Source organism: Zalophus californianus, chromosome 9, assembly GCF_009762305.2.
Source record: "Zalophus californianus isolate mZalCal1 chromosome 9, mZalCal1.pri.v2, whole genome shotgun sequence".
In the NCBI taxonomy this organism is placed as follows: domain Eukaryota; kingdom Metazoa; phylum Chordata; class Mammalia; order Carnivora; family Otariidae; genus Zalophus; species Zalophus californianus.
In genome coordinates this window covers 63,163,980-63,190,473 of record NC_045603.1, presented here as the reverse complement: position 1 = coordinate 63,190,473, position 26,494 = coordinate 63,163,980, and the positions used below count along the sequence as shown (strand labels likewise).

The window sequence follows — 26,494 nt, the reverse complement described above, 5'->3', positions numbered from 1 at the left end:
TAGATGTGAATAGATGTGATTTATATCCATTAATTTGACTTCTGATGAGATACGGTTTCTTTAAGAATTTAAAGAAGGTTGGGGCACCTGGGTGTGTCAGTTGGTTAAGCATCTGACTTCAGCTCAGGTCATGACCTCAGAATCATGGGATCAAGTCCCATGTTGGGCTCCATGCTGAGCATGGAGTCTGCTTCTCCCTCTCCCTCTGACCCTACCCCTGCTCATGCACGATCACACACATGCACGCTCTCTCACTCCCTCTCAAATAAATAAATAAAATCTTTAAAAAAAAGGTTTGGGGCGCCTGAGTGGTTCAGTTGTTAAGCACCTGCCTTCGGCTCAGGTCATGATCCCAGGGTCCTGGGATTGAGTCCCACGTCAGGCTTCCTGCTCAGTGGGGAGTCTGCTTCTCCCTCTACTCCTCCCCCGTACTCGTGATATCTCTCTCTCTCTCTCTCTCATGCTCTCTCTCTGTCCCAGATAAATAAAATCTTTTTTTTTAATATTTATTTATTTGACAGAGAGGAGACAGTGAGAGAGGGAACACAAGCAGGGGGAGTGGGAGAGGGAGAAGCAGACTTCCCCCAGAGCAGGGAGCCCGACGTGGGACTTGATCCCAGGACCCTGGGATCACGACCCAAGCCGAAGGCAGACGCTTAACAACTGAGCCACCCAGGTGCCCCGCAGATAAATAAAATCTTTAAGGAAAAAAAAAAAAGTTTGACTAAGGTTTTATAAGAACAGACATGCTGCAAGTCAGAGTTCATTTAGGCTACAACTTTTTAGTTGTGTAAATATTATATGTACAGGGGTGCCTGGGTGGCTTAGTCAATTTAGCGTCCGACTCGATTTCAGCTCAGGTCATGATCTCAGGGTTGTGAGATTGAGCCCATGTTGGGGTCTGCTCTGGGCATAGAGTCTGCCTAGGATTCTGTCTTTTCCTCTCCCTCTATCCCTCCCTCTCTAATAAATAGCAAAAAAAGAATATCTTGATGAATATGTTATTACTATGTTCCTCCATTTATGCTAAAGTGAGTTTAACCTTTGCTGGTATCTTCTCTATTATTTTTTCCCCCCAAAACAACCTGTTGGCAATTTTAATTTTTAAAAAGTAATTACTACTTTATTTTAATAAAACTTGAATGTAGAGAGGCCTTTGGCCCTACCCTTTGCCAGGCACTAGGGCCTTGAAATACATTTTGAACAACAAAGATTCTTCATGGAACCTGTTTTCTGGCTGGAGGAGACAAAAATAATTTTTTTAAAAAGCATAATAAACTTAGAAGTGTGCTAAGTGATAAGCACTGGAAAAAAATTTAGAACACTAATCAAGAGAAGGGGAATCAAGAGTGCTTGTGTGGTTTCAGTTTTAAATAGGGTCATTGAGAAAAAGGGGCTTTTAAGCAGACTTCCAGCTATTTATAACTAGACTGCTTCAAAGATCTGTTGTGAATAAGACAACATGAGTATGATTTTACTTCAATTTGTTACATAAGATTTTATATGTAAGAAGCGTTTCTATCTTTTTAAGAAATGTATCTTTAAGAATCTTTTAATTTTAAATGTTTTAAATTTAGTTTTAAATTTATTAAATTTAAAAAGTCAAACATACTTTAAAAATACATTTAGAAATTTTATTTATTTATTTATTTTAAAGATTTTATTTATTTATTTGACAGAGACACAGCAAGAGAGGGAACACAAGCAAGGGTGGCGGGAGAGGGAGAAGCAGGCTTCCCACTGAGCAGGGAGCCCGATGCAGGGCTTGATCCTAGGACCCCGGGATCATGACCCAAGCTGAAGGCAGGCGCTTAACGACTGAGCCACCCAGGCACCCCACAAACATTTAGGAATTTTTTTTTTTTTTTTTAACATTTAGGAATTTTAAATCCTTTACAGTTAAACTCATGCTTGAAGCTACAATTTTCCACATATGCATATTCTAACATCAGTGATAAAGTGTTTATAAGATGGAACTACACTGTATGTAATATTTTATTAAGCCTCTTTCCATATCAACATAATTCCATAAAGTTCCCTTGTTCAGAATTTTGGGCATGATGATGTATTTGGGGATTCAGAAACTTTTTGAAAGTTGTTAGAGTATATTTGTTGTGTATTACGTATTTTCATAGTTCACTGTGTTATTTCTGGTAGCATAATTTTAAGTGACAAGTGAATAAGACACTTGTTTAGGTGCTTTTTAAGAATTCTTTGTTTTATGGGACTCTTGTTTATTCCTTTCAGAGAAAATTTGTCAAAGGATCTTTACCTGATATCTCAAATGGACAGTGATCAGTTCATCCCAATTTGGACAGTTGCCAACATGGAAGAAATAAAAAAGCTGACCACAGACCCTGATCTAATTCTTGAAGTGTTGAGATGTATGTAAATCATACCTTTTAGCTATTTTTTTAAGTCAAAAAGCTAAATATTCTTTTGATTTCTGATCATACAGGGAATTTTTTGGTTTTGTTGGCCATTTTATTTTATTTTTTTTAAATTGTAGTTGACATATAATGTATTTTTTCAAGTATACAACATAGTGATTCCACCATTCTCTACATTAAGCTGTGCTCATCAGGCAGGGAATTGTTAACTCCCTATTTTTTGTTATTCTGTTCCAATAATTTATCTTTGTTTTTACTGACTTGGTATATAGCTTCTATATCACTTCTGTACCTTGGTTGTTCATCACCCACTTACTTCAAGTATAAGCAATTTTTTATTTTCTAGGCTATTAGAAAGTTGTATGTATCATTATCACATCTTCTAAAGCATTGTTTCAAACTTTTGAACCAAGTATGAAGTACATTTTACGTTATGGCCCAGTACATACACCACATACCCACACACAACTGAAATGTTAATTACTCAGATTAATACTAAATGCTTGGAATTAACTCTTTTTTCCCCCCTAAATTGATTTCACAACCTGTTAAAGAATTGCAGTCTGTAGTTTGACAAATACTACTCTAAAGTTTAGTAAAGAATTTGAGGTTCTAAGCATTTTTAATGGTCTTTATGTCTTATATCAGTATTTCTTGCTAACCTTTCTTAGCAAAACCTTACCAAGTTTTTAACTACTTGACTGAATAAAGGCAGCTCTTCATTTTTATATGAAATGTGTTGTTGAAAATGTTTAAAAGTTAAATATACCAAGTACAATAATAGGCTTATATGAGAGTAGATTTCCATTCTCAGAGGGCTAAAAACATTTATGAAATCTCTGGTTTGTGCAGTGGTTTCTTAAAACAACCCAGTCTTGTAATCAGAAAAAAAATCAGCCAAGACACCAGCAGAATCCTCCACTGAGGGCTAGAACCTAGTACTTAAACCCAACTCTTCTTCTCTGTTTCTTTTATTCTCACTACTTAACCTGTTCAGAGAGGTGTGGCATATTATCTCTCTGAAGGGACTAGGAATAAAAGTTTTGGTTAGATGGTACTATCTTCATTAAATATTTCCTCAAAATCAGCATCTAGAAGATGGCCTCTCAGTGTCTGTAAATAGTATGGAAGAATAAATATGTTAAAATCAAGGGAAAGTTATAATCATTTGAGTTTAATTCTTGGTTTAAGTGCTTAGACTTGAATTTTAAGAATTTCTTCGCATGTCAGAATGCAATACTGTCATCCAGTTACAAGAGTGGAATGCAAGTACACTGATTTTTATTATCTCCAGAAATCCAGAATTCAGTAATTATACACAGGATAATTTTACCTTGTTAGATACGTATTGTATACTCTTGAAAGTTTTTCAACTCCAACACAGTGCCAAGATACAAAGTAGGTACTCTGTATATTTGTTCAAAGAATAACACTTGACAATGTTTCTTGTATATTAATCTCAAAATATTTTGTTACAACTGTAATCTTTCGTTCTACAATTTAATTTCTCTGCTAATTTATTCACTTGGAAATAGAAATGAATAGTTTTTAATGGCAATATTAATATCTCTCCTTGTCACTTTTGAATGAAACACTTTTTTAAATTTCAGCGTCTCCTATGGTACAAGTTGATGAGAAGGGTGAGAAAGTGAGACCAAGTCATAAGCGTTGTATTGTGATTCTTAGAGAGATTCCTGAAACGACACCTATAGAGGTAAATTATTAAGCATTGTTAAAGCTAAGTGTTTTTTTTTTAATTTTACTTTATTATGTTAATCACCATACATTACATCATTAGTTTTTGATGTAGTGTTCCATGATTCATTGTTGGCGTATATCATCCAGTGCTCCATTCAGTACGTGCCCTCTTTAACACCCATCACCAGGCTAACCCATCCCCCCACCCCCTCCCCTCTAGAGCCCTCAGTTTGTTTCTCAGAGTCCATAGTCTCATAGTCCAATCGTCTCCCCCTCCAATTTCACCCCCCTCATTTTTCCCTTCCTGCTTTTTTTTTTTTAACATATAATGTATTATTTGTTTCAGAGGTACAGGTCTGTGGTTCAACAGTCTTACACAATTCACAGCACTCACCATAGCACATACCCTACCCAATGTCTATCACCCAGCCACCTCATCCCTCCCACCTCCCACCACTCCAGCAGCCCTCAGTTTGTTTCCTGAGATTAAGAATTCCTCATATCAGTGAGGTCATATGATACATGTCTTTCTCTGATTGACTTATTTCGCTCATCATAATACCCTCCAGTTCCATCCACGTCATTGCAAATGGCAAGATTTCATTCCTTTTGATGGCTGCATAATATTCCATTGTATATATATACCACATCTTTATCCATTCATCTGTCAATGGACATCTTGGCTCTTTCCATAGTTTGGCTATTGTGGACATTGCTGGTATAAACATCAGGGTTCACGTACCCCTTCAGATCCCTACATTTGTATCTTTGGGGTAAATACCCAGTAGTGCAATTGCTGGGTCGTATGGTAGCTCTATTTTCAACTTTTTGAGGAACCTCCATACTGTTTTCCAGAGTGGCTGCACCAGCTTGCATTCCCACCAACAATGTAGGAGGGTTCCCCTTTCTGTTTTAGCCATTCTCACTGGTGTGAGGTGGTATCTCATTAAGCTAAGTGTTCTTTAACTGTTTAAATTGAAGGTAAACAAAGTATAAGTCAGTGCCCTCATATCAATTATGTGAATAGGTTAAATTTTGTAAATTCTGAAACACTGGAAGAATGGTACAGAGGGAGGAGGAAGATATAATTCCATGTTCTTAGAATGGTAGACTGAGTATTGCAGTGTTACTAGTTCTCAATTTATTGATTTGACTGGCAATTAAAATATAAATAGGCTCTTTTGGGAACTTGAGGATTAATCTGAAAGAATAAACTTAGGAATGAGGAAGAAAAATAAGATTCGAGACTAATTCTACTCTCTAGCAAATATAAAGCAGAGTTGCAGTCATAAAGATGGTTTGGTACAGGTAAAGGAATAAAATAGTATTTGAATGAAACAATATAATCCTGGAATAGACCCTTTTATATAGTAATGTATCTATGATAACATTTATTTAGTAATTAGGTTCTACCAAGTATTGTGCTGTGTACTTTATGGTAATTTAAAGCCTAAGGTTTTGTTATCTCTGTTTTACAGATAAGTAACTGAGCCTTAGTATGGTTAAATAACTTGCCTAAAGACACATGGGCTGTTTAAATGACCGAATCTGATTTGAACTCGCTCTCTCTGATTCCAAAGCCCATGTTTCTTAAACAGTAAACCACAGGACTTCACACTAAGTTGCCATGTTAATGATAATAAGTTAAAGATGGGGAGGATTAATTAGTAACTGATATATGGTAATTGGTTAGCCATTTAAAAAAGAATTTTTAGACTCTTGCCACCTAACAAATGTAGCACATTAGTAGTTAATCTTTTTGCCCAGATTCATTCAGTATTAACTCTCCAGAATGAAGATTTCCTAAACTTAGAAACAAAGAAATTAGAAAAGAAACTGTCACTAGATAGATCTTTTTAAAAATTATGAACTATATGTCAAAACTAACAAATTGAAAGGAAAATTGCAGAATGGGAAGAATATTTGCATTATTAATAAACAGTGTAGAATATATGAGCCTGCACTCTAGAACCAAGCTGCCTGGATTTAAATTCCAACTTTTTACTTCATAGCTCTATGACCTTGCATAAGTTACTTAACCTCTTTTGCTTTGTTTTTTTTTCATCTGTTAAATGGGATAATAGTAATAAGTAACTCATAAAATTGTGAAAAATAAATGAGTTAGTATATAAAGAACTTAGAGCAGTACTTGGCATGTAAAACAAATCTAATATTAGCCAATATTATCATTTTTATAATTATTGTAATTTATATTCTGAATACATAGGTCACACACGAAAAGCAATAAATAAAAAGGAACAAGGCAGCAACATACTGTTCATTAAAAAAAAAGTAAAGTGCAGATGACTAAGATAGCCAGAGAAAGTCAGCCTAGGCAGTAATCACTGAAATTCAAATTAACTTAAGGGATTTGGGCTGGTGACTTTAAAGGTGCCTGTCAAGTGGAACAAATTACTTTAGATCCAGACTTCTTTTTTTATACTTGGGAAAGTAAATCTATGAACATAATTCTTCCTAAAGAATAATAAAGGCTGAAAATAAAAAGATTTAAATAAATGAATCAATTCATTATACATTTAAGAGAATTAGAAATATCTGGAGAATATATGGATTTTTGAAGGTAGAGATCAGTGGGTGGCAGTCTAACAGTTCCACAGATAGTTCTGTGATTATGGAAATGTAATTCTGGACTGGATGAGAATTTTATTAACTGAACTTGGTGATATTTCACCACTTTCACAAATGTCACAAAACTCAGCTGGTTGCACACTATTTATTTTGAGTAGTATTTGACCCAAGCAAATTTCATCATAAGTAGAGATGTAATTTTTTTTAATTCAGTGTAGCAAAAATTTGAGGGAATTAGAATACAGGTTAGACTTCACTGTTACCATGTTGATTGTCCCATCAGCTTAGTAATTGCCTTTTTAAAAATGGATACCTTGTGATATTTTGGTATTTTGTGGGCACTTTAACCTAATAAGATTCTTCAGTATTTAGGAATTAATGGTTATTATTGAATTTCTCCTTGAACTCAGGTAGGTATTAGACAAAATGGAGTTTGGAGGCATACAAATCTGGATTTGAGTTCTTTGTGATAGCGTGAGTAGGTTAAACAGTTTGAGCTACCATTTCCTCAGCTGTAAAATGGATATGATAAAATCTTTAAAACAGGGTTGTTTTCAGGTTAAATCTGTGTCTCACCCTGCATGGGATTACAATAAATGTTTCCTTTCTCTCTGTAACCATTTAGAGATACTTAATGTTGACTTCTAGTTGTTTTCTTTCTTTTCTTTTTATAAATTTCTACACAGTTCTGAGTTTTGGTAATCATCTTTTTTGAAATGCATATATTTGTTTTAGGTTTCAGTTACTGAAATTTCAGTTTCGATTATGGAAAAGCGAAACTATCTTTGCACAGAGTTCATATCTGTGACTCTGATGTAGACAGCATCTGGATTGAATGAGAATGCATGAAAATAAATACTAAGCACTAGAAAATGTTAATGGAGGACATACTTTTCCTTTTTTGGATAATGGCAGGTCTAGAGAGATTTTACTGTTAAGGAAAATTTAGCTTGCCACTAAGAGTGAAATGCTTCAGTTTTGCTGATATTAAAATAAGATTCTATCTATAAATCATATTCGAAATTTACACTAAAGTTTTTCTTTTTTAGGAAGTTAAAGCTTTGTTCAAGAATGAAAACTGCCCCAAGGTGATAAGCTGTGAGTTTGCACACAATAGCAACTGGTATATCACTTTCCAGTCAGACACAGATGCACAACAGGTGAGAAAAACTTTTCTTCTGATTTGAAGTCCTGGTGATAAAAGAAGTAGGAGAAAATATGTGCTCACAGCAATATTTGTAAAAACTGTTGAGCTATTGAGCACCTAGTTCACCTTTTTGGTTGTGCTTCTTAATTGGTTTCCTTTTTGATCATTTTCCTAAAGCTTTTTCAATTTCAATTTAAGAAGTTTGTTTCCTATCAATAAAAAAATTAACACACGGGCGCCTGGGTGGCTCAGATGGTTAAGTGTCTGCCTTCGGCTCAGGTCATGATCCCAGGGTCCTGGGATTGAGTCCCGCATCGGGCTCCCTGCTCCTTGGGAGCCTGCTTCTCCCTCTGCTTCTCTCTCTCTCTATCCCTCTGTCTCTCATGAATGAATAAATAAAATCTTTAAAAAAAAAAAAATTAACACACAATTTTAGAATTAATTTAAAGATTGGAAACCACATACTCAGTAGTTGGTATTTCTAGTATATACATACTAGGCCCACAATAAATATATAACTTCCTTTCTGATTCTTGGAATTTTGACATTAATGATTTTACTCTTGTTGTCATGTCCAACTTAAAGAGAAATAATCCATTGAAACATAACAAAAAATACAGCATTTTAAAACCACTCACTGATTTTTTTTTTTAAGATTTTATTTATTTATTTGACAGAGAGAGATAGCGAGAGCAGGAACACAAGCAGGGGGAATGGGAGAGGGAGAAGCAGGCTTCCCGCTGAGCAGGGAGCCTGATGTGGGGCTCGATCCCAGGACCCTGGGATCATAACTTGAGCCAAAGGCAGACACGTAATGACTGAGCCACCCAGGAGCCCCGATTGATTAATTTTTAAAGTAAACTCTACCCCCAGTGTGGAGCTCGAAGTTACGACCCTGAGATCAAGAGTTGCATAGTCCCATCAACTGAGCCAGCCAGGCACCCCACTGATTTTTTTTTTTAATTCTTCATCTTAGAAGACTGTAAATATGTAGAGAAATTTGGGCTCTGTTTTTTGTGCATTTTTTTTTCCTGCATTAATCTATAGTAAATGTGAACTTCAACTGGAGTGTTTTTACTTTTTTATTCCTTATCACCTGCATAATGGAGTTGACTTCAGAATTTTTTATTGTTTAGCTTGGAGATGGTTGCTAATACCAAACTCTTGATAGAATAAAGATTACTTTAGTTTTAGTGAAATGTTTGAATGCTAATAAAAGTTCCTTTCTGCTTTGTTAACAGGCTTTTAAATACTTAAGAGAAGAAGTTAAAACATTTCAGGGCAAGCCAATCATGGTAAGAAAATGTTTGTAAGTGAGCTAGTGTGAACCAGAAAATTTTTGTTGCTTGTCTATTTGAGAATTTAAAACACGTCTGGATAATATTTTATAAAACCTGTAATGATTTTAAAGAAATTTCATATAATGTGCTAGAAAATTAGTTAAGGTAGCAATTCTTTTTAAAGGCCTACCTTTAGACAGCATGAAGTTTTAGTTAGATGCTGATTGACAACTTGTAAGATACTCAAAATGAGGAGCGGGAATAATTTTTTATTTTTTTATTTTTTTTTTTTAAGATTTTATTTATTTATTTGAGAGAGAGAGAATGAGAGACAGAGAGCACGAGAGGGAAGAGGGTCAGAGGGAGAAGCAGACTTCCTGCTGAGCAGGGAGCCCGATGTGGGACTCGATCCTGGGACTCCAGGATCATGACCTGAGCCGAAGGCAGTCGCTCAACCAACTGAGCCACCCAGGCGCCCGGGACTAATTTTTTAGTAACAAAGGTGGAAAACATTCTCAATACTGTCATCCTCATCTCAAAATTAATTGCATTACCACATTTATGTTCACCTGTTTGGGCATCTGGGAATTATCATTGATGACACTTGCTCACTATCTTTACAGGTCTTATCTTTTCTCAGATCCCATGGAATCTACTTTTAAAACTTGTTTCAATTATTACTGCTATTGTTTAGGCTTGAACAATTAGAGTAACCTTTTAATTGTTATGCCTTCAGCTTTCCCCCCACTTTTCATTCTCCAGTTGCTACCAGAGCTACCATCTAAAATAGAATCCTAGGGTACCTGGGTGGCTCAGTTGTTTTAAGCATCCAGCTCTTGTCAGTGTTTGCTTTATGTGTCTTCAGACTCTGATGGCAGATACATATATTTATATTCTATCTTTTTGCTGGATTGAACCTTTTATTAGTGTATAATGTCCTTTGTTTCTTGTAACCTTTTGTAACTTAAAGTCTGTTTTGCCTAATAATAAAAAGTCAGTTGACTCTTGAACAGCAAGAGGCGTGGCAGTGCTGACCTGCCCTTTCCCAGGCAGTTGAAAATCCATGTATAACTTTTTCCTTTTAAGATTTTATTTATGTATTAGAGAGCGAGCTCAAGCAGGGAGCAGCAGAGGGAGAAGAAGCAGGCTGTCTGCTGAGCAGGGAGCCTGAGGTGAGGCCCAAACCCAGGACCCTGGGATCATGACCTGAGCCAAAGGCAGACAGTTTAACCAACTGACCCACTCAGGCACCTCCACATAAACTTTTGACTCCCCAAAATTTAGAACTAATAGCCTACTCTTTTTTTCTTTTTTTTTCTTTTTTTTTTAAGATTTTATTTATTTATTTGAGAGAATGAAAGAGAGCGCAAGAGGGGGGAGGGTCAGAGGGAGAAGCAGACTCCCCGCTGAGCAGGGAGGCCCAAGGCGGGACTCGATTGCGGGACTCCAGGATCATGACCTGAGCCGAAGGCAGTCGCTTAACCAACTGAGCCACCCAGGCGCCCCTAATAGCCTAGTCTTGATGGGAAGCCTTACCAATAACAGAAACAGTCGATTAACAAATGTATGTTACATATTGTGTGTATTGTATACTGCATTCTTAGAATAAAGTAAACTAAAGAAAAGAAAGTGTTATTAAAATAAAGGAAGATGCCTTAGAGTCTCAGTTGGTTAAGCATCCACCTCTTGATTTCACTTCAGGTCAGGCTCTGTGCTCAGCAAGGAGTCCGCTTGAGATTCTCTTTCTCCCTCTACCCCTCCCCCAATTCATGTGCAGGCATGGATTTACGCTCTCTAAAATAAATGAACAAAAATCTTGGGGCGCCTGGGTGGCTCATTTGGGTAAGTATCTGCCTTCGGCTCAGGTCCTAATCCCAGGGTCCTGGGATTGAGCCCTGCATCGTACTCCCTTCTCCATGGCAGTCTGCTTCTCCCTCTCCCTCTGCCTGCTGTTCCCCCTGCTTGTGCTTTCTTTCTCTCTGTCATATAAATAAATAAAATCTTCAAAAAAAGTCTTCAAAAAATACATAAATAAAAATCTTTAAAAAATAAAGGAAAAGAAAATACATTTACAGTACTGTACTGTATTTATTGAAAACATCTGCCTATAAGTAGACACATGCTGTTCAAACCTGTGTTGAAAGGGTCAACTGTATAGCCGTCTTAGGTGTATTTTGGTTGCTATTTGCTTGGAATGTCCTTTTCCATCCTGTTACTTTCAGTGTCTTTGAATTTAAAATGAATCTGTTATAGATAGCATATAGATGGATCCTGTTTTTTTAATTCAATCTGCTAGTCTCTGCCTTTGAATAGGAGAGTTTAATTCATTTACATTAAAATAATTACTGATAAGGAAAGATACTTCTTCCACTTTTGGTATTTTCTGTATGTCTTTCATGGGTTTTCTTTCTTCTCCTCAATTTTTCTTTTTTTTTTTTTCTTTAAGATTATTTGAGAGAGAGAGAGAGAGAGCACGAGCAGGGGGAGGGGAGGCAGAGGGAGAGGGAGAAGCAGACTCTCTGCTGAGTAGGGAGCACAACGCAGGGATCATGACCTGAGATGAAGACCTGAGCTGAAGGCAGACGCTTAAAGACTGTGCCACCCAAGTGCCCCCCCCAGTTTTTTCTTTTGTTGCCTTTTTGATTTCCAATTTTTGATTTCCTTCTTTCCTGTTCCATATGTTTTTAAATATATAAAGTGTGTGTGTGTGTATAGTTGTCTTGGTGAGGATTAAATTTATAACAACCTCATGTGAATAATACCAGCTTAGTTCCAATAGTATACAAATACTCTGCTTCTATACTTCTCTGTTTTATTAATTTCTCTTTTAAATCTGATAAGAAAAAAGAGGAATTGTATACCAAACGTATAATAATATTTTTTGTATTTACCTATGTAATTATCCTTGTCAGTGTTCTTTATTTCTTCTTAAGGCTTTTAGTTACTCTCTGCTATCTTTATTTCACCCTGAATAACTCCCAGTAATATTTCTCATAGGATAGGCCTATTGATTTCCTTTACATTGTTTTGTTCATATGTCTTTTTCTTGATTACTCTTAGGTTTGTCCATGGTTTCCATTAGCTCATTAAGCATATTTAAGATAGTTGATTTAACATCTTTGACCAGTAATTCCAATGTCTGGGCTTACTTAGGATGGTTTCTATCAAATTCTGTTCTTCCTGTGAATGGGCCATAGTTCTCTATTTCTCTGTGTGTTTTGTAATTTTTTGGTAGTATATTCTTTTTTATTGCCAAATAGTAGAAATGTACTTAGTTCGATTATCTAGTCACTTTGTGAATCTTCTTTCTATTTAAAAAAAACTTGTTGGTCTTATTATTGAATTATAAGAGTTCTTTATATATTCTGGGTAAAAGTTCTTTGTCAGGTATGTTTGTATTTCAAATCTATTTCCCCCTAGCCGGTGATTTGCCGTCTTATTTTCTTAACAGTGCATATTTGAAGAGCAGAAGTTTTAGAGGTTTTTGTTATTGTTGTTTTTAAAGGAAATGTAGCTGATGTACAATATTATATTAGTTTCAGGTGTCCTACATAGTGATTCAACATTTATATACATAGGAATTGATTGCCATCATAAATCTAGCTACCTTACATCACCATACAAAGTTGTTACAATATTATTAACTGTATTCTCTATGGATACATTACATCCCCACCACTTATTTTGTAACTGGAAATTTGAACCTTTTAATTTTCCCATTTTGTCCATCCTTCCACCCAGTCCTCCCCACCCCTTGGCAACCACCAGATTTTTCTCTGACTACATGAGTTTGTTTCTGTTTCGTTTGTATTGTTTTTTAGATTCCGCATGTAAGTGAAATCAACCAGTGTTTGTTTTTTCCTGTCTGACTTATTTCACTTAGCATAATATCGACGTTGTGGCAAATGGCAAGATTTTGTTCTTTTTTATAGCTGATACTCGTGTCTCTGTGTGTGTGTGTGTGTGTGTGTGTGTGTGTACCACATCATCTTTATCCATTCATCTATCGATGGACACTTAAGTTGCTTTCATATCTTGGCTGTTCTAAGTAAGGCTACAGTGGACATAGGGATGTGTGTGTTTTTTCAAGTTAGCATTTTTGTTTTCTTTGAATAAGTACCCAGAAATGGAATTGCTGGATCATGGTAGATGTATTTTTAATTTTTTGATACTTTTTTTCATACTTTTTTTAGATTTTATTTATTTGTCAGAGAAAGCACAAGCAGGGGGAGTCGCAGGCAGAGGGAGAAGCAGGCTCTCCACTGAGCAGGGAGCCTGATGCGAAACTCAATCCCAGGACCCTGGGATCATGACCTCAGCCGAAAGCAGTTGCTTAACTGACTGAGCCACCCAGGTGTCCCGAGAAACCTTCATATTTTTTCCATAGTGGCTGCATCATTTTGCATTCCCACCAGCAGTACACAGAGGGTGCCCTTTTTCCCATATTCTCACCAACATTTGTTACTTCCTTTTTTTTTTTTTTTTTTTTTAAATAAAGCCTGGTGACAAGTGTGAGGAGATACCTCATTGTGATTTTGATTTGCATTTCCCTGATGGTTAGTGATGTTGAGCATCTTTTCATGTGTCTTTTGGCCATCTGTATGTCTTCTTTGGAGAAATGTCTCTTCAGGTCCTCTGCCAATGTTTTAAATTGGATTGTTTGGGTTTTGAGTTGTGTGAGTTATTTATATAATTTGGATATTAATCCCTTATCATTTTTATCATTTGCAGATACCTTCTTCCATTCAGTAGGTTGCCTTTCCATTTGGTTGATGGTTTCCTTTACTGTGCAAAAGCTTTGTAGTTTGAAATAGTCCCATTTGTTTATTTTTGCTTGTGTTTCCTGAGGAGACACATCCAAAAAAATACCGCTAATACTGATGTTAAAGAGCTAATTGCCTTGGTTTTCTTCCAGGAGTTTTATGGTTTCTGGTCTTAATATTTGAGTCTTTAATCCATTTTGAGTTTATTTTTGTATAGGGTATAAAAAAGCAGTCCAGGGGCGCCTGGGTGGCTTAGTCGTTAAACGTCTGCCTTCGGCTCAAGTCATGATCCCAGGGTCCTGGGATCGAACCCCACATCAGGCTCCCCGCTCCGCGGGAAGCCTGCTTCTCCCCCTCCCACTCTTCCTGCTTGTGTTCCCTCTCTCCCTGTGTCTCACTCTGTCAAATAAATAAAATCTTTAAAAAAAAATTAAAATTAAAAAATTAAAAAGTGGTCCAGTTTCATGGTTTTGCATGTAGTTAATTTTTCCAACACTGTTTATTGAAGAGACTGTCTTTTCCCCATTGTATATTCTTGCCTCCTTTGTCAAAAATTAATTGACCAAAGAGCAGAAGTTTTTAAAAAAATTTTAGAAGTTTAATTTTAATAAAGTCTGTTTTTAAGATTTTATTTATTTACTTAGCAAGCACGAGCAGGGGACCTGATGCAGGGCTTCGATGCGGGGCTCAATCCTAGGACCCTGAGATCATGATCTGAGCCAAAGGCAGACGTTTAACTGACTGAGCCACCCAGGTGCCCCTAATAAAGTCTGTTTTATCTCACTTTTCTTTTAGGGTTCATTATTTTTTGTCTTATCTGAAGTCAATGTCTTCTAGGTTCTTGAATATTTTCTTTTATGATTTCTTCTAGAAGTATTATACTTTAACATTAAGATTATACTCACATTTAGATTTTATGATCTATTTCACGTTTCTTTTGTGTGTTGTGAAGAGTCAGGGTTCTTTTTTAAAATGTATGTACATTTGTTCCAATGTTACCTGTTGAAAAGACTCTTGGTTACTTTGTTGACTATTTGTTGATCATATATGCTTTGGTCAATTTGTGGACGCTGTTCTGTTCCATTGATCTGTATGTTTATCTTTAAATCAGTTCCCTAATGTCTTGATTACTGTAGCTTTATAAAAAATTGTAAGATTGGGTAATGTCTAAGTTCTCAAATTTTTGACTTTCCAAAATTAGGTATTCCAGGTCCTTAACATTTCCATATAAATTTTCAAATGAGTATGTCGGTTTTACAGCAACGCTTGTTGGGATTTTGATTGGGATTTCATCAACTCTAGTTTGGGAGAATTGCCACCTTCATAATATTTAATCTTCTAACGTGGTATCTCTCGTCATTTATTTAGGCTTTGGTTTCTGAGCATTGCCTTCTAGTTTTCAGTGTATAAGTCTTTGCCTATTTTGTCAAATTTATTATTAAGTAAGAGAAATACCATTTTTGTGTGTTTGGGCCTTTTAAATTTTTGTGTATTTGTTGCATTAATTTAGTCTACTTTATCTAATACAGGATCTGTTTGTAATTCTTTTCCTGAATCTATAAAGCATAATGTATTAAAAGTAAAACAAAACAAAACAAAACAAAACAAAACACTTCTTGCAGCATGTTAACATGACTTATTTACTACTTATTATTCTTTGATGGGGTAAATTAATTTACTATATATTGATTTCTGCTTTATAGGTACAGTATATACAAATACAAAATGGAAATATTAGTAATTCTGTTCTTAACCTAAGAAAAGTGATCTTTTAATGGAGAGTTACTTTTATTTTAAAGTTTAAAATATGTGAAATTAAATTGATTTTTTTAAATGCCTTTAAATAATAAACTCCTATTTAGACCTTAAACTTTTCTCTCTTAGGTTTTGTCTATTGTATATAAAGAATCTGCTGTGTTACTGTTTTCTTCTGAATCAGTTATCTAAATTTTTCACAAAAATTTTAAATACTTATAAAACTTATAGGAAACCATAATGCTACATTTTATTAAAATATCTTTGTGCACAATTAATTGGCAAATTATTTATAATGGCCATGATTCTAAAATTACCCATGATAATTTGGGAGAATTCAGACTATTGTGCAATGGATATCCAAGGTCAAGAGTACTTGCAGACTTTGGCCTAAAGACAGGCTTCTGGAAGAGTCCCATAGAGCTTTTATTATATGAGCTCAAGTAAACTGCTTCCATTTCATCTTTTTTCTCTTGTAATTAAGCAGGGAAGCTTTTTTTATTGCTGTTCTTCCTGTAGATGAGGTCTGTCTCGTATTAGTTCCTTCAGCCTAAAGAACTTCATTTGATGTTTCTTATAGTGCCTACCAGTAATGAATTTTCTTAGTTTCTACTTATCTTAAAACTGTTCTATATTTCATGCTCATTTTTGATGGGTATTTTCCATGGATACAGAATTTTAGATTGATAGTTCTAATTTTTTCTTTCCTTTTAAGATATTCTGTTGTCTCCTGGCCTCTCTTGTTTCTGGTGAGGCATTATTGTTACTCTCTTTATATAATGTGGTCTTTTTTGCCTGCTATCAAGATATTTTTTTGTTTTATGTTTGGTTTTCAGTAGATTGACTATTGTGTTTCAAGGTACGGGTTTTTTTATATCCTGCTTGGTATGTGCTGAACTTCTTGGCTTTGCACATTGATGTTTGTCTGCTGGATTGGGGGGATTTTCAACTACCAGTTTTTCAAAAAGAATTTCTGCCTGATTTCTCTACCCTTCTTTTGAGACTCCATAATTACTGCTTGGTGTCACTGAGATTTTGTTTTTCTTCAATCTCTTTTTCTTCTTTGGATTGGATAATTTCTATTCATCTTCGAGTTGTGTTCTGGAACTTCCAGGTTTAAAAATATTTCCCCTCTGCTGAGATTCCCCTTCTTGTTCAGCTCCTTAAGAACACAGTTTCCTCTTAATCCATATATATTCATAATGGCCGGATTAAAATCTTAGTCTGCTGTTTCCAGTACCTGGTTATCTTGGAGTTGTTTTCTTTGGGCTACTATTTTCTTGATAATGGACCACATTCAAAAAATAATGTTACTTGGTTTTAGTTTCTTATGGGATATATTAAAATTTAAGTAGACTACAGTGTATGACATTACTTTAGTAAAAGCAACAGCTGAAAATTTTTTAGGTCATATTAAAGTCAGTTTGATATTTTAAGGATTTTTCAAGATTGGCCATTATGGATTTCTTATTGTTTGATTGGTTACAATTTGAGGGAAGGAGAATTCCTGGCTTATAAGGATCATAAAACATACCCTTCGTTCATTTGTTAAAGTCATGTTTTTATGCTTTAAAATGCATTATTTCACTTGATATTCCTAACAAGTTAGTGAGGCTGATGATTCCTAATCTAACCCTCTTAATACCTGTTTTAGGGTTTTTTGTTCGTTTGATGCAAATAGGTGGTTTTATTATAGCATAGGGACAGGACCCATGAGCAGAAAGAGCTGCTGTTTTATTTAGTTCTTTTACAAAGGTCAGTAAACTTTTTCTTTAAAGGACCAGAAAGTTAACATTGTAGATTTTGCCAATCATGAAATCTGTTGTAACTACTCAACTCTGCCATTATGGCACAAAAGCAGCCACAGGTAATATGTAAACAAATGGTCTGACTTTTAGTTTTAGAGCATTGCTTTCTTTCCTTTTTTTTTTTTCCTTAAACTTAGTATAGGAAATTTCAAACATATATAAAAGTGGAGAAAATAGTATCAATCACTGAGAATCCCATCAGCCAGTTTTAACAGTTTGTAGAGCATGGCCGGTCTTGCTTCATCCATATTCCCACCCATTTCTCCATGCCCCCAATTATTTTGAAGCAAATTTGAAACTTAATTTTATCTGTAAATAAACTCGTTTTAGTAGCTCTGAAAGAGGGATTTTTTAAAAAATCATAGCTATAATATCACATTTTCCTGATTCTCATTTTTTTGTGTTTTTTCTTTATATCTGTAGTTTCATCCTTTACTTATTTATTTTTTCTTTTGAAAATATGTTGAAATAACTAAGTTATTTGTTTTATAGAGTTTCTCATTTTCTAGCTATATTTTTTATTGTGTTAAAATACATATATATAAAATTTACCATCTTTTAAGTATATAATGCCGTCGTACTAAACACATTCACCACCATCCATTCACGTTAACTTTCTTCATCTTGTAAAACTGAAATTCTGTACCTATTAAACAATAACTTCCCCATTCTCCCCTCCTTCTAGCCCCTGACAACCACCATTATTCTTTTAGTCTATGATTTTTGACTACTGTCATTACTTCATATAAATGAAACCATACAGTATTTCTTTGTGACTGGTTTATGTCACTTAACAATGTCTTCAGAGTTTATCCATGTAGCATATTGCAGAATTTCCTGTCTTATATATTGTCTTTGGAGAAATGTCTATTCAAGTCCTTTGCCCATTTTTGAATTGGCTAATTATATTTTTTAGTGTAGTGTAGCATCATCCTCTGTCTCCTGTACTTCATGCAAATTGGTAGCTAGATTTAGAGGCTTGATCAAAATTTGGTTTGATTTGGGAGCAGCAGAGAGAGAACAAAAGGCCTGTATGTTTTTGTGTCTGTCTCTTTTATGCTAGGTGCTACTGATCATTGACTAAATCTATTAATTAAAGGCTGCAAAGAGGTGCTATTTTCAGGCTTTCTTTTTTTTCCATTTATTAGTTGAAGGACTTCTATAAAGGGAAGCTTGCCATCATCTTTATTACCCTGAGGTACAGCTCATATTTGGAGTGCATGATAAATGCTTGGTTCTAGCTTTTATTACCAGTTTTTGAAAATGATGTGTTGGTTCCCTAGGAACCTTCAAAAATGACCATTTCGGTATTTTTTATTGTTGGGTATTTAAACATATTGATGTGTCTGTTGTCCTTATTGATGCATTGTGGGCTCTTTTGAGTTAACTTATGAGGCCTTTTCTCATGGCCTTAGTAATTTTCAGTGGTTTGCTTGCTCCCTCGTGTGACAAGATGTTCCAATGTCTTGTACATTTTGTGTCTTAGGCCTGGGGTCAGTCAAGTCTCCAGGGTTTCCATTTTACTTTTATGGGGAGATGATATTTTGCAGCCCACTGGCTAGGCACAAGGAGTTCTTGTGTGTGGTCATTGTCTAAAAGCCATTCATTGGTCAGAGCTATGAAATATGTGTGTGTTTGTTTATTTGTTTTTAAAGATTTTATTTATTTGACAGAGAGGGACACAGAGAGGGAACACAAGCAGGGGGAGCAAGAGAGGGAGAAGCAGGCTTCCCTCAGAGCAGGAAGCCCGACGACGTGGGGCTCGATCCCAGGACCCTGGGATCATGACCTGAGCCGAAGGCAGACACTTAACGACTGAGCCACCTAGGCGCCCCTGTTTGTTTTTAACAAAAATATATCATGAGTTTATACTGAGGCTACATGCTTTTCACTTCTTCGATCTCACATCTGTCTTCTTTCTCCCATGTGAAAATCTCAGATCTCAGTGACCCCAATATAATTATTGATTTGCTGTATCCCATAATCACATGCAAAGTATCAGAATAACAATACCAATAGGAATATAATTCTGGAAACTAAGAAATTTTTTTGCTATACTTTGCCTTGTGGTTTATTCCTAAGGAACATTCATAACAGTTGATTTTATTATGGCTCAAAATCACTTAGGATTTCTCTGTTATATTACTAATATAATGCAGATGCACATTTAGGTTAATTTTGCTTTTAACTTTTACAATTGATTTTTTAAATTTTATTTTCAATGTGTGTATGGTTTAAAAGTAAAACAGTATATGAGGGGCGCCTAGGTGGTTCAGTCGGTTAAGCGTTTGCCTTCGGATCAGGTCATGATCCCAGAGTCCTGGGATCTAGTCCCATGTTGGGCTCCCTGCTCCACGGGAAGCCTGCTGCTCCCTCTCCCGCTCCCACTCCCCCTGCTTGTGTTCCCTCTCTCACTGTGTCTCTGTCTGTCAAATAAATAAATAAAATCTTTGAAAAAAAATACAACAGTATATTAAATACATACACATATTTATGTGTGAATGCAGGTATATCTTAGATCGTTACCTGACTTAGCTAAACAGTAGCTTACTTATACCTATTCTTACCCTCCTTGCTTTGCCTTTTTTTTTTAAACAATAATGTATTCTGGAAATCACTCCATAATAGTACTTAGAGCAGTTCCTCAGTTTACATCTGCGTGATACTCAATTGTGTGGCTGTAATATAGTGTATTCAATCATTGATGGACTGTTCAGTGTGTGTGTGTGTGTGTGTGTGTGTGTGTGTGTGTGTGTGTGTTGGGGATAGTTTTTTCCCCTTCCTGTTACAGTTAGTGTCAGTGAACAGCCATGTGCATCCTTTTTTTAAAACTTCTTTTTGTTCAGTGTGTATTTGGAAAAGATTCCTTGAACTGGAATTGATGAGAATGTGATAAATGCATATATGATTTTTGGAACATATTGCTAAGTTTTTGTTTATAAGGGTTGTGCTGTTTTACATTCCCATCATCAGTGTATTTTGCCACAACCTTATCAACAAAGTATGCTGTCAAATTTTGGGATTTTTTGCCAATTCTGTAAGTAAGAAATGTTAATTCCATTTTTAATCGCATTTCTCTTATAAGCAAGGTTTAGCATCTTTTCATATGTTTAAGAGCCATTTGCCTTTCTTTTCTCTGTGAACTCTGTTCATTTCTCTAACACATTTTTTGATCTTTTTTTTAGAATTTGTAAGTTGCAGTTAGTTTTACTATTTTGACTTTTGTGGTTTTACTTTGTTCATTGTTGTATTAGCCATGCAAAAGTTTTTTAAATAATTTAAAGCTATCAATCATTTCCTTTTGCTCTACTGACTGTATAGTAGGCAGAAATAACATAGTCATGTAAAATATGTTTAAAATGTAAATTAAATATATTTGTGAAGATACACAGTCCTTCATTATAATTTGTTCCTCTTTCTTCTAGGCAAGGATAAAAGCCATCAATACATTTTTTGCTAAGAATGGTTATCGATTAATGGATTCTAGTATGTATAGTCAGCCCATTCAAACTCAAGCACAGTATGCCTCACCAGTTTTTATGCAGCCTGTATATAATCCTCACCAACAGTACTCGGTTTATAGTATTGTGCCTCAGTCTTGGTCACCAAATCCTGCACCTTACTTTGAAACACCACTGGTAAGTGAGATCCTTACAGAATTATAAAATTTTTCACTCAAGCTGAAATTTGAAGAAATCAGCTAGAGTAGTTTATTTTTTTATTTTGTTTTGTGTTCATATTGGTTTCTTTCTGGCTTTTAAGTAGTGATAAAGATACCTAATCCCCATGTGACTAAGACTTGAGCTATTGGTTCCTATAATTTTATTCTTTAGATTTTGCTGAATGAATTAAAAATAAGAGAGTGGGTAAATCCTGATTAGTTTAAAATGTTTTCAGTTCAACTTTTTCAGAGAGAAATGTACTTTATTAAGTAATGACCTAATGATTCCTTCTGTAAATCAAGTGATATTTGAAGTGAGTATTACAAAATTGAGTAAAATGCTTAAAATTATTTTTGCCTTGTAAAAGAAATTGAGGGGGATCCTGAGTGGAGCATGTGACTCTTGAGCTCGGGGTTGTGAGTTCAAGCCTCATGTTGAGTGTAGAGATTACTTAAAAATAAAAAATCTTTAAAAAAATTTGATGCTAGGTTAGTTCATCAGGAGTTTCTTACAGCTTTCACACTAGGTTTTGCCCTTTTCGTTAATTGTTTTTAAACATTACATTTTCTTTTAGGCTCCCTTTCCCAATGGTAGTTTTGTGAATGGCTTTAATGCACCAGGATCTTATAAAACAAATGCTGCTGCTGTGAATATGCCTCGACCATTCCAAAAAAATCGGTAAGATAACAATCATAGTGGAATAGGGGTGCCAGGGTGGCTCAGTCAGTTAAGCATCAACCTCTTGATTTCAGCTCAGGTCTTGATCCTCAGGGTCATGAATTCAAGCCCAGGCATTGGGCTCCATGCCCAGCATGGAGCCTACATAAAAACAAAAACAAAAAACAAAACATAGTGGAATTTATTGTACACAGTTCCCAGTAGTTCTTTTTTTTTTTTTTTTTTTTTTTTATAATTGCTGGAAACATTCTCCCAGTAGTTCTTAAAGAATTACTGTGGTAATCACAATGCTTATTTATAAAGCTTAGTAAAAAGCTTAAACGATTTACTCTAGAATTAATAAGCACACTTTGACCTCATAGTGGATAATTTGTATAAAAAAAAAAAGATTTAGAACTAAGATTGTACATACTGATTTTTTAATAACAGAGATAATAGAAAATTATGATAGTAACATAAGATCTGGTGTTTAAATACCATTTAGTGTGTTAAATAGGTAATATTTTAGAGAATGAGAGTTTTTTTGAGGATAGAAAATGTTAGCTGATTTGAGTATTGAATGCTGGAAAAATGAGTTACTTAGGATTTTTGAAAATTGACTTTTGAAATGATTTCTGTGAACTATAGTGTTTGGACAATGGCTACCATTTATTGAACATTAATATCCAAAGCTTTGTTTTAAGGGCTTTAAATATTTTATCACAGTTTTCATAACCCTGTAAGATAGTTATATCTATTTAAGATTAGGAAATTGAAACATAAAAGGTTAAATATCATGTCTAGAAGCATGTAGCTAGTAACTGGGAGAGCCAAAATTTGAGCCCAGTTTGACTTAAAAGCCTATACTTAAAAAACGGTGTTCTAAATAAATTATTGAGAATTCTGGAAACTATTTGCTATCATATAAAAGGTAAGTCTCTTAAGTGTTACTCTTTTTATGTAAACATTAATTGATAATCTCAGTAATTTGGTATATATTATGGCTTTTGAAAGTATGAGTATCCAAAGAAAAAAGGGATTATATAGTGGCTTAGATTTATTTAAGAGTTTCACATTTATTGTTTTTTGTTTGCTTATTTTGTGAGTCTCCTAGGTTTGGGTTTTTGGCTTTTTAAATGATTTCTTCAGTGATTTTCCCTTGCCATAGTTCATTCTCCCAGTTGGTTCTTTTTTGGCAAGAAGACCACATGGGGTATGTTCTTCTAAAATGACTTCTAGGAACTTAATTCTTTTTTATAAGGTTTACCTGAAACATGCTTCACTGGAGAAAGAAGCCTCTCGGTATTAAATATTCTTCTCAGTGGATTCTGGAAGCATTCTTGTGTACCATTCTCTGTTGTCACAATTTTTTGTACTCATTTAACTGACAAAATTGGTTAAAGCATTTGAAGATCATTTTTGCAAACATTTTACTACATATACCCATTCTTACTGCTTTATGAAGTTTCAAATCTGATCTCTTCATATTACAAGGATGAAGGATTCTTCATAAATGAAAGGATTATTTTACTCTTGTAGATGATTCTTAGTTTGGTAATAAAGTAACAATTGCACAATTCAAGTATTGCCAGGACATATGAGTAGAAGTTACAGGGAGCCTCACACATTGTCCTTTAATCCCAGTCCTGTTGTTCAAAAGATTACTTTCCATGAGCACATAGAATGGTGTTTAAATCTGGAAAGACCTTTATTATGGTGTAGTTTTAACTCATTTTACAGCTGAAGAAAGTGAAAGCCGAAGAGGACAAAAATCTTGCTAGGGTTACATGGCTAGTTATTATCAGCAGACCTGAGATTAGAACGTTTCCTTTCCTCTAACCATAGCTGGTGAAGTTTTCTCTTAAAAATAATTTAATTAGAGTAAATGACAGCTTGCAACTTCCCTTGTTAGAAAATACAGATTTCCCTGATTAGAAATAGTGGCTTTGTAGAAATATGTATAATATGTATTGATTTCACCCTTTTTTTTTAAAGAGTGAATTTTGCTTTAAACAGTTAAGTAGAATATACATCTTTCTTATAAGGTAGACTAAAAGCAATTTTTAATAAGTAAAAGTACTGGTGGTTTGCAGATTCTTGACTAAAAAATGTATTAAATGGTTCATGGTGTTCCTTTATTGTCACTTGTTTTTGTTTGCTGTGCTTCCTTGGTGAAAAGGTTGAAATCACGATAAGAAAGCCAAGAATGACAGTCCAATCATCCTTACTTATAAGGAGGTGTGCCTATGCTTTTGAAGGCACAAGGCTAAGGTTTAGTATAATTTTGCTTGTTACTCAAAACCATTCATGTACAATCCTTTTTCATATGTTTGACCAGTACAGGTTTTTAATTTTAGGTACAAAAACTATACATGAGTATTTTCTTCTTAAAAAATGCAAATATTACAGATAAAACTGGGAGCTTTTTGACAGACCTTAATCCTTGTTTCTTTTCGTCTAAAAAGTGACCACTTCCAGACCTTTATTTTTATTTGTTTGTTTATTTATTTGAAGTTATTAGTCAAGGAGAAAGTAACTTTTAGGAAGTACTTTTGTAGTTTACTATATGAACCTTGTAACAGCCCAGTGATGATCACTAGACCTACTTAGAGAGACTAGGACTAACTTTCAGAAGTCTGGGCATTTTTCTACCTTTCATACTTTCTCTTTCTGTCACTTCTTCCTTTCCATCTTTTATCACTTATCTCTCTTTTTTTTTTCTTTTGCCTGGACTGAGATTGTAAGTCCCTCTCAGTGAAGGGTAAGATTATGAGATCTGAGGGCTGTTTAAACCTAGTAACTTATCTGTTAGGTATATTGAAATGCAATGAGAAAATTTAGGCGAATGATAGTTTCTGAACAGATAACAAACAGCATATCTACCTCATGAGGTCATTTTCAGATATGATGGATAATAAAAATATTTTGAAAATGCTTTGTGTTGACATTCTATAATTTTCATTGCTATTAAAAATCTATTTTGTGGGGCGCCTAGGTGGCTCAGTTAAGTGTCTGCCTTCAGCTCAGGTCGTGAGCCCGGGATCCTGGGATCGAGCCTCACGTCAGGCTCCCTGCTCATGGGGTGCCTGCTTCTCCCTCTCCCTCTGCCATTCCCCCACCACCACCCGCTTGAGATCTCTGGCTCTATCTTTCTGTCAAATAAATAAATAAAAATCTTAAAACAAACAAGCAAAAAAAAAAACAAACTACTTTGTGACGTAATTATTTCATGTAATCTTAATGAAACTCAACCCAACTTTTTCACCTGGTTTTTTATTTAAGGTTTAATGGCAGTAACCTCTTTTTTTTATTTTCTGTAAAGAGTAGGGTAGCTGGAGATGTTGTTGGAATTAATGTTAAATTGTTGGGCTTTATAATTATTTTGAAGTTTTAAATCCAAATTCAGAGAACCAGGAATTGGCAGTGTGTTTATTGATATAAATTTGTAACCATGAAAATAGACTGTAAAAATGGAATTTTTAAACTACAAATAAGGGGCCAAATATAAATCTCATACTTTCTTGTATAATCTGTTATAGAACCAAGATCCTTAGTTGGTTGGGCTTACTTTGTTTTTTGTTTGTTTTTACTAGATTCTATACCTAATTCATGAAGCCATGCCAGGCTATTAGTTGCATTATATTTTCCTAGCTTTTTTTTCACATAGGATCTTTGAACAATTAATTTAAAAAGCTGGGATTTTAGGGCACCTGGGTGGCTCAGTTGGTTAAGCGACTGCCTTCGGCTCGGGTCATGATCCTGGAGTCCTGGGATCGAGTCCCATGTCGGGCTCCCTGCTCAGCAGGGAGTCTGCTTCTCCCTCTGACCCTCCCCCCTCTCACGTGCTCTCTCTCTCTCATTCTCTCTCTCAAATAAATAAATAAAATCTTTAAAAAAAAAAAAGCTGGGATTTAGTATATTGCACTGTTTCTCTGGTTTTCATTGTCATTCCCGTAGAGAGCCTTTTTAGACATCCCCCCAGTTTTTCCCTATGAAAATTTAGTACTGGAGATACTGTATATGTATTTATGTAATGTATGTATATCCGTGCTCTGTGCATAAAAGGAGTAAGTTGGGATTTTTTTTTGTTCCTTCTCGGCCCCACCCCCACCCCACCCCACCCCCACCTTGAACCTTTTTTACTCCCACTAGGGGTGATGTTGCCCCATTCAGAATGTATGGCATAAATTCATTAATAAGCTTAAAGCCTGGCTGATTCAGGTATGTCAAGACTGCAACTGGTGTTAAATTATCTAAAATCCTAGTTGTATTTTGAGTGTTGAAATAGAAGTAGCTTTATCTTGAAGAACTTTGGATTTTACCCCAAATCTCTCCAAACAACTTTTTTATTTTTTTAAAGATTTTATTTATTTTTTTGACAGAGAGACACAGCCAGAGAGGGAACACAAGCAGGGAGAGTGTGAGAGGGAGAAGCAGGCTTCCCGCAGGGCAGGGAGCCTGATGCGGGGCTCGATCCCAGGACCCTGGGATCATGACCTGAGCCGAAGGCAGACGCTTAACAACTGAGCCACCCAGGCGCCCCCAAACAACTTTTTTAAATGTAAAAGTCTGAGACATAAAAGGGTTAACATTTTTATAATGTGACACTTTTATGTGTAACTTAATTTGTGGAAAATCAGAATACAGTTAGAAGGCAATTTTTAACTTGTCCCATTAAATACAGAGTTTTTACCATTAAGGGGAAAGATTTTGTCTGTCTGGATTTATCCTCTCATGTATGTGAT

General features: G+C 35.2%; 1 protein-coding gene across 9 annotated transcripts in view; it reads left to right on the top strand.

Moving 5' to 3' along the window:
- LARP4 (La ribonucleoprotein 4) overlaps positions 1-26,494 on the top strand; it is a 160,156-nt gene that overhangs the window by 118,065 nt on the left and 15,597 nt on the right. For all 9 annotated transcript variants that reach the window (XM_027592771.2, XM_027592774.2, XM_027592770.2 and 6 more), the window contains 6 exons: positions 2,248-2,384; positions 4,001-4,104; positions 7,727-7,837; positions 9,066-9,119; positions 20,856-21,068; positions 21,667-21,770. In XM_027592771.2, coding sequence (XP_027448572.1) covers positions 2,248-2,384; positions 4,001-4,104; positions 7,727-7,837; positions 9,066-9,119; positions 20,856-21,068; positions 21,667-21,770 — 723 coding nt within the window. The remainder of the gene's footprint in view (positions 1-2,247; positions 2,385-4,000; positions 4,105-7,726; positions 7,838-9,065; positions 9,120-20,855; positions 21,069-21,666; positions 21,771-26,494) is intronic.